Below are 15178 nucleotides of genomic sequence, written 5' to 3'. Positions count from 1 at the left end.
ATTAAGAGGAAATGATTTCTATAGGAGTGGAGAAAGTAGAAAAACAGGTTCCTCTTGCTTCCAAAAAAAAAAAAAAAAAGGGAGCTGTCCAGCATTGTTTAGTTAAAGAGTGGCTGAGTAGCTCTACAGTTAAAATATGAGCTACATACAGTACTTCTTTAAAGAAATCCACCCCCCCCCCCGGACGGATTAATGCTGTAGTTTGTTGCTTTAATAAGCTTGTTTCACTCATTTTGCTTCTTCCTCTGTACATCATGACAATTAGAGAGAAAGCCTGTGGCAGAGACAGTCTGGCCTGTTTATTCTCTGGGAGCATTTTTGAACATTTCTGACACTTTATCAGTTATTATTATGGTGTGCAAAGCTTCAGAGGAGGCCTTTAGCTTTGGGAAAGATTTGTTGGAAGCACTCCTATGAAGCACCTTAACGAAGAGAAGCTTTTAAGCCACAAAGTGGCCGTGCTGATTCACTTTTCTAGAGGTGAGGAGAGAAGAAGGTTGGTCATCCTAGTCTATGCTCTGATTGAAGAGCATAGTGCTCTTGCTCTTTCCTCAAGGCAGAGTGCACTGTTTTGGTGGTGCAAAGCAAAGCACCTCTGCTTTGCACATGCCCAGTTAAGATGATTGTAATCATTGCTCATATGTATTAAATTCTGGGGCCAGGTGCCAACAGAACTGGAGTCAGAATGGATCCAGTGGGAACAGAGAAGGAATCAGCATTAGTCTTAGGAGGATATCTGAGATTTCCAGAGGCACCAACCAAACAAACAAAACTTAAGAGAGATCTCCCCCTTAAGAAGTGAAACAATCTAGGGATTCTGTGCTTGCACATCAGCTGTGGAATACTGAGTGCATTTGGAAAAGGAAAAGAAAAGAAATTAGAATATTACAAAGAGAAATATGGCTGCTCAGAACATTACACAAAGGTAACTAGAAGGTGAATGTACACTATAGCTCTCTTTCCCCCCTCCCCATTCCCACTTGTGGTAGTGCTTACATTTATTTTATATATTTGGCATATTTATATGGTTGCCCATCTCCCAAAGACATTCTGGGTGGCAAACATGATAAAAACAGAGCCCATTTCACAATCCATTAAAAAGATCCAGGTTGAGGATGGCCCCTAAAACAACCCTCAGTAATAGCTAACAAACACATCCATACCCACAACAGAGCTCCGTAAACATCCTGCACCCACTGCCTGGGGGAACAGTCAAGTCTTCATGGCCTTCCAGAAGACCAGCAGGGTCTGGGCAGTCCATACTGGTTTAGTGCTTGCAACGTGCTATATCAGGAATCCTTATATGTAATCCTGCAAAATAAGTCAGTCTGGCTATTTACACTTTGCAGATGTGATCAGGGGATGAAAGGAAGAGGGTTGAGGCAGAGAGGCTGCAGCTTGCTTAAAGCTATCTAGTGGACCTGTGGAGAAGGCGTGCAGTGAACTAGAAGATTTACGGTTCAACCCTCAGTCTCTTAGTCATGGCAGTATTCTTGCTCTGCTAATTAACTGACATTATTTCACTATAAATAGTAAGCAAATGTCTGCAGCCATTAGCAACGCGGCCTCCTGTGAAATTGATTATTTGATTATCACGTTGTATGAGCTACGTGGCTAAACCCCAAAACCATTCCATCGGCATTCTTTGGAAGGTAGTTGCAGAGGTTGGCGAATAGGCTGCCTCTGAGGAACGAAGAGATCACACACAGATACTTCTAGGTTAGTCTGGGGCATTATCAGACACATTCCGACAGGGGTGTCCATAAGGTATGGTACAAAATGTCAAGATGGCGACTGCAATGATGTGATTGAAGCATATTGTACACAAAAAGTAGGCAGAGCTTTTGATCACACTGTCATAGCTGCCATCTTGACTTTTGGGTCTATACCTTGTGGATATTCCAAGGATACAAGAGCCTTCCTGGATCAGATATGTGGTCTATCTGGTATCAAAGGGGCCAACCAGATGTTTCTGTAGTTCATATCCAAGAACTATTATTCAGAGATGTATTGTCTCTGAATAATAGCTGTTGGAGATGAACGACAGAAACATCTGGTTTTTTCTCTGATCTGAAGGATGCATAAACAGCAGTCATGTTAGCAGCCATAGATAGAGTGGACTTCCATGAATTTTGTTTTGTCCCCTTTGAAAGCCATCTGAGACTGTGACCATTTTGGGACACCATATTATCTAAATCATTCATGTCTCTTTCATGGGATGTCTAGAAATTCTAGGACTATGAGAGAAAGATAAACCGTCTTTTTTGTCCAATTTCTGTGTTCCATGGACCCTTTGCATAATTGTATATATCTTCAAGTCCTGCAGCCTCTAACACCATGTGCGAACCAACTCCATTGCCTAAGTTGGATTTTTTTCCCCCTTCATAGTGTGACAGCTTACTTGTGTGACTTGATGGGACTCTATCAAGCGTGCCCAATGTGAAATGATTTGGAGGAACATCATTCAGATGCGGACTGCATCCCTCATGAAGAGGAAGGATTGGGTAGCAGGTGATACGGAAAGATCTCAGCCCAGTCAGAGCAGACAATTTAGGACTCAGTTTTGTGCAAATCCAGACAGTATGTTTACTTTGTGATTGTGTTCTAGAACTCAAGCAATTTGGGCTGAGTAGATTATGGTTGAGTAAACGTGAGTTTGCTGTATGACAATATGGATTATCGTACAGAAGAGGATGCAAACTTATTCTCTGTTGCCTTAGGGGGCAGGACCATAACAAGTGGATTAAAATTATAAGAAAGAGGAGGACATCAGCAGGAACTTCCTAGCATTACAATCCATCAGGCCGTGGAACAGGCTGCCACATGAAATAATGAGTATTCATTTTCTTAAAGTTTTTAAACAGGGGCTGGAAGGTAATCTGTCAGAGGCAAGTTGGAGCGGCAAGGTGGAGAAAATCGCCTCTAAGGTGCCTTCCAGCTCTAGGATTAGCATCTTTGTGTCAACCACTGCGTAAAGTGCAATGCAAACACAACTTGTGCCGATTAGCATTTTGCAAGGTGCATGTTCTATAAACTAGATCACGATGATCCCAAAGCGACTAGCTTCCAGATCTTTTCTGAGCACAGATCAAGTGCTGGTTCTCCCATATAAAACCCCATTGCCAGATACGCAGTCAGAGGAAGTGCTATATACAATATCAAACAAATACTGTACATCATCTATTTCAAAGGCTATTTGAAATATCTGTTATCTATTATAAATATCCATTGAAATATCTGTCTATTTCCTGGATTCATGCCTACTTTCAGGTAAAGCCAGCATGATAGGAAAGATCATGAGAGGATCCCTTACACACCTTCTACAAGAGAGTAGTTGGTGCCTACATGTACCCTCCCCACTCTTTTTGTGCCTGGGGGCATGGAATAAAAGCACACTTGATCACAGTACAGCAGATGGCAATGCCTAGTTGGTTTGGGCTGATCTTGAGCAGCTGAGCCGAATCAGATGCAGCGCCGTTACGTTCCCTAGATCGAGCTGCCCCGCAGCCGAGAGCAGAGCAGCACACCGGCTTCGCCCTGCGCAGCCCAGTTCTTGCCAGGCTAGGCCTCGGGAGCCGGACGAGCGGCGCGGCTGGCGCTCCGCGGCTCTACGCTTCTCTTTTAAATTTGGCGACAGGCGAGGCGCACCTTCCCGCGGCGGGCACGTGATGCCCGCGGGGAGGCGGGGCAACCGACCCAGAGAGGCGGGCGGCGGCGGCGGCGGCGGCGGCGGCGGCGGCGGCAGCAGGGCCGGAGGAGGGAGAGGAAGGGAGCCAGCGCCGGGCAGAAGGAGGGCAGCGGACGGAGGCGTCGCCTTTAAATCCTCCCAGCCGGGCGGTGGCGCGAAGGCAGCGCGTGTGGAGCCTCCAGGCGAGGGAAAAAGAAAGCGCTCCGCTGCGTCCCGGACCATGAGCTGCCCAGCCGGCTCCGCAGCCCTGCGGGACTCCCCTGCCACTCAGCCGTCTCCCTGAAGCCCCTTTCCGTCTGATGCTTCCTCGCCGCCGCCGCCAGCACCGCCGCCAGCATGTCCCGGCGAAAGATCTCCTCGGAATCCTTCAGCTCGCTTGGCTCGGACTACTTGGAGACCAGCCCGGAGGAGGAGGGCGAGTGCCCCGTGGCCAGGCTTCTCTGGAACGGCAGCCGGAGCCCCGCTGCCCAGTCCGGGGCCACCACCCCCGTCGCTACCGCTCCCCCGCCGCTGGAGGCTTTGGCGGCGGCGGCGGGTGCCCCTGGCCCGGCCCCCACGGGCTCCCGGAGGGCTCCTCGCAGGAGACGGGTCAACCTGGACTCTCTGGGCGAGAGCATCAGCCGCCTCGCCGCCCCCACGGTAAATGCGCCGTTTCGGGCCGCCGCGATCGCGTGTGCGGGTAGCCAGGCAGGCGAGCCGGGTTGGCGGGATGCATAAGCACCCACCAGGGAGAGGAGGCTGATCCGGGGGGCAGGAGGAAAGGGGCGGCGGACCTCCACCTCGCGTGCTGTGTTGGCGCTGGACGCGGTGCACGCGGCTTGAGGGGGCTTTTTCATTTCCCCGGAAGGATCCTGTAATCTGGGCTCGCTGCGGAAGAGCAGCGCTCGACCCGCCATCGAAATTCCGCTAGCACCCCGCCCCCCCCGTCGCCCACTGTTTCCACGATCCGGGCTTCAAAAGCGCGGCCACAGGTTGTCCCTCGCGCAGGTGTCGCCTGGCCCGCTCCTTTCGCCACCCCTGCACCGCTGCTGACCCTCCTGAATTAGTTGAGGGGAGTTCCTCTGGTTCCAGGCGCTCGGGCATTATTCTTTCCTCAGATTCCCATCAAAGTGATCAGAAACATCAGGAATTCCCGGACATTTTGCCCTTCTAAGTGGCTTCATTCAGAATTTAGACTCATTTCAGAGGATTCCTTTCTCATTTAGCCTCTTGCCCTCTTTTATGGAACATTCCCTTCTGTAGCCCCATCTTTTCCCCTTGCATCTTCTTTGTTTCCCTCTAACTGCACACCCAGTTCTTTATGGGGGGGGGGGGAATAAATAAATAAATATGCAACCTCTTTTGACTGGCAGCAGTCAGTCCCTCCAGAAGACATGAAAGGTGAGGATTGCAGCGCTGCTTCTGCACTTATCCCCAAACATTTGATCCTTCTGCTGCTCCCTTCCCTTCCTAGTGGGGTTATTCTCCTGAGAAATCTCCCCCACAAACCCACAGAGACAGAAGGGAAAGAAATAAAAAGCCTGTAAGTTCAGACGGAGTTTGCTACTGAATACTTGTGGCACAGGAGTATTGCTGTTTCATGGCCAAAAAAAAAAAGAAAGAAAAAAGAAAGGGTACTGCCTGCAAGCTTTCCAGAGGCATCTAGATAATGAGAAGCAGAGTGCCTGTCTAGATAGGCCTCTTGGTCCAGTCTATCAGAGCTTTTCCTTGGCTTTCTTTTGCTATTTGTAAGACTCTCCCAATGGTCTGTGAATGATGGGCCAAACATACCATTCTCCAGTTCTGCCATGACACATATCATCTGACTCAGCCATTTTTGTTTACTGCCTTGCCATGCTGTAGTGTTCTTATAAGAATGCTGTGGGAACATGGTTTAGATGTTTATTTCCCATGAATCATCTTCCAATACAACACAGTCCTTCTCTTCTTTTTCTTTTTGCAAAGTTTATTTCACTTCTTTGATCTAGGCGCTTGTTGCTTCACACACTTCTCATCAAAGATAAGTGAAGAATTTTCTCTGCCCAACTTCACTCTTTATCCCATTGCTGGTTTCCTTCCAATCTTGGCTGCTGATCCTCTCATTTATTGATGCATCCCATTCCAACAGAGATCTTGGAAGTTCTCGACGTCTGCTTGACCCTTTCCAGCTGTGAAGTCTCATTAGGATGCACTGACTTCTACTCCTGAGTGGGATTATCCTTTTTTTTTTTCACCATTAAAAAAGTCTAAAGATGGAAAAAGAATTTGTTTCCCTTTCTGTCTCTTGACCATTCCATATTATTTCTGCCAAGCTGCTCTGAATTCTGAACTTGTTTGTTTCTCCTAGGGGAAGAAATGGTCAAGTACAGCTTGGATACATACTGTTTTGCTTTATGTAACACCATCAGTTTAGCCTGTGCTCTCTAGTGATGTTCATTAGTCTCCTCAGAAGAGTCCCATGCATAAGAAACTACACTTTGCTCTTTTAATTGCTGTAGATTAAACTTGTTCATTGCAACTCTTGTCATTTTGCTCAACAGTATCTGATGATTCCCACCATCTTAGCCCAGCTTTTGGTTATTCTTGTGGCTGGAAGAACATGTTATAAAGAGCCAATATGACGACTTTTAGAAGATGCTGCTAGGAACGTCATCAAGATAGCAAAGAACCATCAAGTTCATAAGTGAGGCATTATCTAGAATGCAAAAAAGGAAGAACCCAGCAAATTATCTTATTAGCTTTTCAGGAAGGAAAGAAGGAAGGTTCAGATTTTAGATCCCTAAAACATGGAACGCTTCGCTAGGACACTGGAAGGAATCATGATTTGGAATCATGTATATATTAATGCTGGCTACAACAAAATGCTGGACTAAAATGCCAGTCAGTTTTTTTCCCCCAGAATAATCTATTTAATTCCCTCCTTCTGCCTGTTTTCAATCCCTTCTACCAAAAGTTAGCTGGTTTTCTAAGTCTGCTGAATATGCTTTAATCCTCATTGGGTTGCTTTCGGGTTCTTCCTTGCTTTTTTCCTAAATACTCTTTGTATCTCTGTAAACTTTGGGGTTACCCCAAGGCTTTAGATATCTCCTTGTAGGTGGGTTGTGACAGGCCCATGTTGCTCTTTGTGTGTGTGCACGCGTGTGGATATGTATGTATGTATCTATCCATCCTTGTAGAATAAAAGCAGTTGGGTTGGGGGAGGGCAGTTTGAGAAGGGAATTGGGGAAGGGTTAGCACCCCTTTTCTGTAACATTTTCCCTAATAAATACTAAAATAAGAGCTAAAAATAAAATAGTTACAGTAATATGGCACCTATACATAGTTCCAAGAATCTGTTTTCAGTTATATAATTCAGCCCTGGGATATGCCATTGCCTTCTTAGTAAAAGCCATTCTATCACTATTGCAAAGAGGCAGAACAAATGATAAAGCTATGGGGATTAGCTTTATGCTGGATGCCTGTATCGTCTGAGCAGGGACCAGATTAGCCCCAATTTAATGTTTCTTTCCACCCCATAGCTGCCATTCCCTTTTATGGTATGTCTCCGAGAAATCCACCTTTAGTTGAGTAATGCTCAGCAGTTTCTTGATTTGATAGACATCTGAAACCAATTATATTAGAGCAATGGTATATATTTTTAGAGTCTTTTGATGCTCTGACAACTGAAAATAAAAACCTTTTTAGTTAACTGCATAGAAAGACTAGAGGACATAGTCATCTTTGGTAGCAATCCATAGTGCCTCCATCATCTTCCATTTTATTTTGTGAAGCTTATAATAATGTACAATATGTTAAAGGTGAAATTGGTACCCCTGAAACCTTCGAATCAATTTCAGTAGGGATTAGGTTTTTTAAAAAATAATCTGTGCAATGTTCCATACATATTGATCAGTTGTGTCCAGAAGTGCAGCTATGACTCTCCACTGCAGTGAATTGGGTTTTCACATTACTGAACAATGCATGTTCTTTTCATGACCAACAGATTTTATGTATTCACTTTTAGGGGAGCATTTATGTTTCATTCTGTTTTAGAATAGTTCATTTTGGAGGTAGTAAAATCCCTCAGGATTTAAAAATGTTCACTTTTAACTGTGGACAGAAGCCATTATATATGCTTGTATGGGTCAGAAGCCAACAGGAACAAGTTGGTATCTTCATTCTAATTTCTGATTTCAGGCAGAAGTACAGGAAATTAGATTACCTTTACTCCCTTCCCTTCAAATATAATGGCATTTACACTGAAGTTTATTTTTAATTCTGACTTTTGATGAAATATTTTTAGATGAGCTTAAAAAAAAACTAGGCCACCAAGAATTTTCATATTTTGAAATTAGGATAGTCCCATGTGGAGTGTGGTTTTGCAAAAAGCAAACTGCTAGATATTAGAAGTATTTTTCAGAAAAGGTGGGTGCAAAATGGATTCATGCATGCTATTTTTGCTGGAGCTGAGTAGTTCATTCAGTGACTGGGGATAGAGATTGCTGTATAAAACAGGCTATTTATTATGGCCCAGGTTATTGCCTGTAAGTGATAGGAATCAGTGTGTGATTTGTCAACTGTAACCAACCTCCTGATATTTTGAAAAGATTTGTATCTGAACTTGGTTGCATTGTTAGCCTATCAAAGGAAAGGTTCAGTTTTGCTTTTGACATTTTCTTTCTATTTACGATGACAAGTTGATATTCAATAGGGTATATCAGGAAAGATAAGGAGAATTACCAATGGGCTGAAGAGATAGATTATTCTCTTTATATGCCTACTGGATAGTTCAGTATAAATAGAATTTCATTAATTTGTTTTTCCTTTCATTGTTGGGGTTTTGTTTTTTGTTTTTTTGCTCTTTCTGCATAGGCAGACCCACAGCTGATGCTGTAACATTAGCTGAAGACAACCCAGCCAACCTTTGTCATATCTTTGAAAAATAATCAAATTGCTTAATAAAGCAATGGCATAATTTTAGTCATTCTTGAGCAGCATGTTTAAAGAGATCTGATAAAAATTATTGTATTATTTCAAGCTCTCTAGCACTTCCAAATTTAGCAATTATATTTTCACACTTTTGGTTAAGCTAACCGTAATGAAGATGATTTTAGAGGTAGGTGTAGATTTTCAGATTCTGGGGAATATTTATATTTTACTGGTAATCTGACAAAACAAACACAGATTAAGCGGAAAGAGCATTCCATTAATAGTTGTGGTCTCTTAGTCTTTTTCTTGTCCTACTTCTCAGATTATAAATTAATTTTTCACATAGAGGCTGAAGCCACAGACTTTTATAGCCTCTCTTTACAAGTCACTACTGTAAAGGATTAAATATTGCAACTCTCTGTCACTAGAAGGATTTTTTTGGTACAGTTTTTCCTTCCCTTCCTTTCCTAATAAAAATGGCACTTTTTAATAATAATGGTATTTTTTTAGTGCTTTCAAATCTTAAAACTGTTTTATATGCTTAATCTAGTTGTGAATGCATAAAGTAAGCCATTATTAATATTGTTTGCCTTCCAGCATTAAAATATAAAGGATAAAGGTACAGGTTGTGATCCACTTTAGAGTACAAGCATTAGCCTAGGTTGTATATTTTGGCAAATTATGGTTTGTGGCAAAGAGAAGGTGATAATTTTGGTCTATGTGAAATGATGGAGAAATAAGAAAAGGAAAGTTCAACATGAGATTGTTCATGGCTTGGTGCTATGTGGAAACTGAGTCAACAAGTTGTAACCGAGGTGTGATTTGAACTGAGCGCTTCCTAGTTAGTAACTGAATTGTTCAGTCAGTATGTAAGTTTTGTTGTCACAGGTAAGTGCAACATCCTGGCTGATTTATGCTATGCACTGGAACTTCCCCTTTGGGTCTACAAGCTCAACTCAGTGGAAATAACTTGTCAATGAAGGTACTGAGGATTACGTTTAACAGCTTTGGAAGTTCAATATTGGTTGAAGAAGACAGTTGAAGTTTGAACTGCCTCTTAAATATGTTGATTTAATATAAGCTCCAGTGTATTTAATGTAAGTTATTCCCAGATAAGCAAAAACAGAATCTCAACTAATTCTGTTTCTAAAAGGAAAATCTTTTAAATAAAGAAGACAGCATACGTACTATGAATTCCACTGAACACAATAGGATTTACTTTTGAGTACTTGTGGTTAGGACTGAGTTCAAAGCTGCCTCAAAGCAATATACTAACGGCAAATAGATATTTTCTGGCTCTGGAAAGCTTGGGGGTTAGATTATTTGATGGCCAATTCTAGAGAGTGGAACCATGGGAGAATTGTCCTGGACCCACAAATGAAGGGGATACATCCAAAGTATTTTTCAATATTTGAAGTGATCAGAGAGACACATTTCATTCAGAGCAGCAAAACTGCTTAACATATGATCCCCAAATTTTCAGTATTTTGGGTTTCCCATACCTCAGTAACTTCAGTGGTCAGGACACCAGTAGAAAAAAATCATACTAGGATGCGATAAGAAAAACAGGTGGACAGCTCCAACATTCTGTCCTTGGGTCTCCCAGAGCCTTAAAAACAACCCTGGATATTTGCCTGGTATAGTCACATAATGGGATAATGTATTGGTGTTATGATCTGTGCAAGCACCACATTGCTCAACAGTGGTGAGATCCAATAGTATAAGTGTGCACATTTGATGTGGAATATCCCAGTTTCTAGGAGGCTGTCCCAACTGGCCAGCAGCAGCAGCATGAACAGCAGTAGGTTATGTGAGTTGCAGGGCAGGAAGTAACTTCTGTTTACACTTCTCATTGTGCGTAAGGCTATTGTATTTAGGTTGGAAAAATCTAGATTACTGTTAGATGGCAATGAAGAGTTAATGATTTCCTTTGCAGCTCAGATATGATAATTCCAATTGTATCTATTGCCAGTATCTGAGGTTAAGGATGAACACAAATAAAAACATAAATAAACACAAATTAATATGTCCAGGTTTTGCTCTTATCTGACCACCTTCCCTACATTCCACCTCTCATTATCTTATATGTGAGCAACAGTTTTAAATTTGCTCCCAGAAAACAATGATTGGTTTTAGTCTGGATTTAAATTATTCATGTCTGGAATGTATATAGGCTACATTCAGTTGTGTTGAAGCTGAAAATGAATCTCTACAGTGGTCTTTTAAGACAAGATTTGTCGCACTGGGTTCTGATGGTCTGAGTCACATTTTAGCAGTGCAACATTATGTGTCAATTTGCTGTTGGACTTCTCAGTTAGACTTACGCATCATTCCAAACAGGAACATTTTCAAAGAAGTTGATTCCTGCTTTCAGTTGCAAAGCAAGTCATGAAAGATCAAGAGATGCATGGTGTGTTCCAAACTGGGGATCAGTGCTCAAGGAATAGACTCATTCATCCTGGCTGAATTTAAATTCTTTAGGTTTTTCCATCTGTCATTCTCCTTTAATTTGATGGAAAAGACAGAGCTTTAGAAATCCTTTTCACAGGAGAAGTTCTCATGAGTGGAACACAGGGTTCTTGTGGCTGATTTAAGGTCTCATATGGACTATCTTGGTTTGGTTATGCGATATCCGATGCAATTATTTGCATCCTCCTGGCTGTTCTCATGTTCTACATGTTCTCATTTTATTCAGTTTTGGGGTAAGGAATGTTATGGAAAGGGTAAAAAGAAATAGTGAGCCAACTTTTCTGATAACAGAGAAATAGACATAGCTAAATGTTGTTTACGTTTATATTTAAATATTGTAAATCCATTCACTGTACATTTCTATCCTGGCGAAGAGAACATGCTTCTACTGATTGTCTATTGTTCTGCAAATTTCCATGTTGCCTTTTGTTCTTTAAACTTTTCACTCTTTTATAGGATCTTATCAACTGCATCCAACCATGACTTTCTAGGTCTTTCTTTTCATCTCAACTCAGTCATTCTTCCTTCACATATTTGTTTTGTGATGCATTTCTCATTCATTCTCCCTCTGTGACCTAACCACCTCAGTGTACTTGTTTTGTATTGGCCACACACTTTTGTATTCAATCTACATTCATTTATTCCTTGTGACAGACTACCTACCGGTTATCCTCCTACCAGCGTTTCCCTGTATGAAAATATCTGCATCTGTTTCCCCTTCTCTAATAAACGTTCTATCACAAATTCATCTACTTTTGCTCTAGTTTCCCCCCATTTGTAAATCACCTGCAATCATCCAGTCCATTTTCTCTGTCAATCCAACCACACTTTAATACTGATCTATATTACTCATTGCATCATACTGCAGATTGCTCAGCTTCTTAGCCAAAAATGTAGTATTGTCTACATACAAAGGTACATACACATCTCCAACCTATGTGCTTATAACAAGATTACAAGTATTTCTTATGTATTTATACATAAATACTATACCAAGGGGGCAATACACCTCCTTGCATTTGCTCTCTGCTCAGTGTTCAACTATTACTTAAGCATTCCATTTATTCTCACACATGCTTTGCTTTCATCTTAAGCCACTCCTGACAGTTTTACCATCTTTCAACTCCATATTCATGTAAAACATTCAATAATTCAAGGCTATGCACTTTATTATATAGTTCTGGAAGTGAACAAAAATAAAATAGTGTTTATTTTGTCAAGTTCATGTGTTTTTCAGGTATTTTATTTGCACACCCTCAGTCCAGATTAAAGCTATACTGCACTATCTCAATTTTGCTGATTGTCACCTTTTGTACCTCTTTGATCAGAACCTGCCAAACACCTTCCTGGGCACATTTAAAAAACTGATTCCCCTTGTAGTTTTTGCAATCACTCTTACTAGCTTTCCCTTTCTACAGTATAAGGAAAAATAATGTCGTTTTTCTAATCCTCTGGCAAAGATACCATCTTCACACATACGTTAAACAAGTCACACAGCCACTCCATAAGGAAACCACTTCTGTATTTTAATATTTCTCCTGTTACCACTGTCTATGCTGGCAGTTTTATCATTTTCAACATGCTCAGAGCATTTATGACTTTTTTTCATTGATTTTTTTCTTGGACATCAACATTTGTAACATTTGGTTCAATCATACTCTTTGACATACCACTATTGACATATCTCTTCCAGCATTTCCTCATTTCCATGTCATCCCAAATCATTTCATCCCTTTTTTATTTTAATTCCATTAACTCAGCTAGAATTTCCTAGTTTAGCCCGAATTACTCACTTCCAAACATTTCTTTTAATTTCCATGAAAATTAAGCCCCATTTTCTCTGCCTCTTTTAATCTGAACTATTCCATGCTGTCTTTGACTACACTGTTTGCAACTGTGTCTATACACACTATGCAATACCTTTCTCTCATCTCTTTTTGCAGCAAACCTTTCCTTGTATTAAATTCTTCTCATTCACAGCCTCTTTCATTTCATCATTTTACCAAGCATCCTTTTCCGTACTTCCCACATACTTAAATGGCACTTTGTAACATAATTATTTTCATTCCGTTCCATCTCTACATCTCATTTTCATACATCCACACTCTATTCATTTTTAGGGAGATTAATCTATTTTCCAAGTCATTTTTTTCATAGTCATAGTACATTTCATTTATTTCATTTATTTCCTTTTCTTCCATGTCCATTTTTTCCAAGATCTGTTCTTGATACTTCCAAACAATGGTCTGTTCCACATTTAGAACCTCCCATCATCCTTCTATCATTCACTAATTTTTTCAGTCTTACATATTAAGTGTTCAAATAGTGAAGTTTTTAGATTTATATTCATTCCTTTCCCTTATCTTCCACAAGGGAAAGCGTGGTTCTTCCAGCCTTAAAAGAGGTGGCCATGTGCCCCCCACTCCTCAAGGGCTGTTGTTGAACCCAATAATCCTGGACAATTTTTGTCCAGTATCCAGCCTTCTTTTTTAGGGAAAGTTGTTGAGAAGATGGTTGGGCAGCAGCATCAAAAGATCTTGGAGGAAATGGATTATCTGGATCTGTTTCAGTTGGGATCCAAACCAAGGTAGAGTACAGGGACAACATTAATCACACTTGTTAATGACCTTTGGTGGAGCTAGGATGTGAGTGGTGTGTCTGTCCTGGTGCTCCTTGATCTCTCAGCAACTTTTGATATTGTTGATTGTGGTATCCTTCTGGACCGGTTACGAAGACTGGCAGCTGGTGGCACAGTGGTTCTCCTTCTTTTTCTGCAGTTGGTATCAGTGTTGACAGGGAGGGAGAGGTCAAGCCTGTGGCTCTTCACTTCTGGTGTACCTCAGGGCTTGATGATATCACCCTTCCTGCTTAACATCTACATGTCAGTTTGGGATTTGGTATTATCAGTATGCTGATGATTCCCAATTGTATATTGAACCTTGGACTGTCCAAGTGATGCTGATGATGTTCTATCCTGGTGTCTCAAAGCTGTGCAAGGCTGGATGGGGAAGAACAGACTCAGGCTCAGTCCTGACAAGACCAAGTGGCTGTGGTGATTTGGGGCTTTTGGTCCTGAAGACTTTCCATATCTAGTCTTGGATGGGGGAGCACCTCTGCGTTTGAGACTGGTGTGCAATCTGGGAGTCTTCTTGGAGTCACAGCTCCTGCTCAAAGAGCAGATAGCACTTGGGGGTTAAGAGGGCCTTTGCACCAAGTCTTTAGTCATTTGAGGCCTTCACATAATAATTTCATATAATTTCACATAGTAAGATAGAAAAAGTATAGACTAGGTTACCATCCTGAGCTCTTCCTCCACATGCAATATTCCCATGTAATAATAAAGACAATACTGATTGGTTTTGGTACATTTGCCTACCAACATCATAAAATCTCAATTTTATTCCAAACATATTTATGCTATTCAATGGCAACTAGAATCTCTGGCTTCATTGCAGCCAATATTCTGTTGCCTACACCCCATCAATTTGAAAATACATACGGTATACTAATAAAGGCTCAGAGTGCCCTGATTTCCAACACTTTCATTAAATCCCAAGCAAAGACATTATGAGGGAACTATTCCCCAGGGCTTTTTTAAAAAAAAAAATCAGAAGGTTGGGACAGTCAAGAGTGCTTGCAGAGGGATAAAGAGGTGTATAAGAAAAAGCAACAACAATCACATAGTTGCAAAAATCCCCCCTAAAGTAATTCTAAATTACTGAGTGATTGATGAAGAAAAACAGGTATCTCTTTCACAATGGAGGGAAGGGAGCTTACTGGAAATTAGAAGACATATTTCACATTGTATTACTTTTGAGCAGTGAAATTTGATATTGTCAGCATTTGCGGAAACCTGTAAATCACATGGTTAAGCAGAGAATTCTGCAAAGATGAGTATTAATTGGCAGTGAAAAATGGATTCCAAGGGCAAATATACCTTTATGATTACAAGCCCAAAATGGGTTGGAAGAATTCATCCCCAATAGTAAAAAACTGATTGATCATTTTTTAAAAATTGCACTGCATGGACATTTTTGATGCTCTTTAGGGATATTTGGAGTAAAACATTTATGTTCAAAATAAATGTAGCAACAGCATCTTCTCGTCTTGTGTATCTCAATTCTGAAGAGGCAC

At 41.4% G+C, this 15178-nt stretch overlaps 1 protein-coding gene across 1 annotated transcript in view; it reads left to right on the top strand.

Moving 5' to 3' along the window:
• The first annotated feature begins 3593 nt into the window (after positions 1 to 3593).
• Positions 3594 to 15178, top strand: part of GUCY1A2 (guanylate cyclase 1 soluble subunit alpha 2) — a 188899-nt gene continuing 177314 nt past the window's right edge. Inside the window, exon 1 of the mRNA XM_007430538.3 lies at positions 3594 to 4327. Within this exon, the coding sequence (XP_007430600.2) occupies positions 4025 to 4327 (303 nt within the window). The 5' untranslated portion in view covers positions 3594 to 4024. The remainder of the gene's footprint in view (positions 4328 to 15178) is intronic.

Source organism: Python bivittatus, unplaced genomic scaffold (assembly GCF_059951505.1).
Source record: "Python bivittatus isolate LINGU-HERP-01145 unplaced genomic scaffold, Pbiv_v1 ctg000340_np1212, whole genome shotgun sequence".
Lineage (NCBI taxonomy): Eukaryota > Metazoa > Chordata > Lepidosauria > Squamata > Pythonidae > Python > Python bivittatus.
This window is presented reverse-complemented; position numbering and strand designations above follow the sequence as displayed.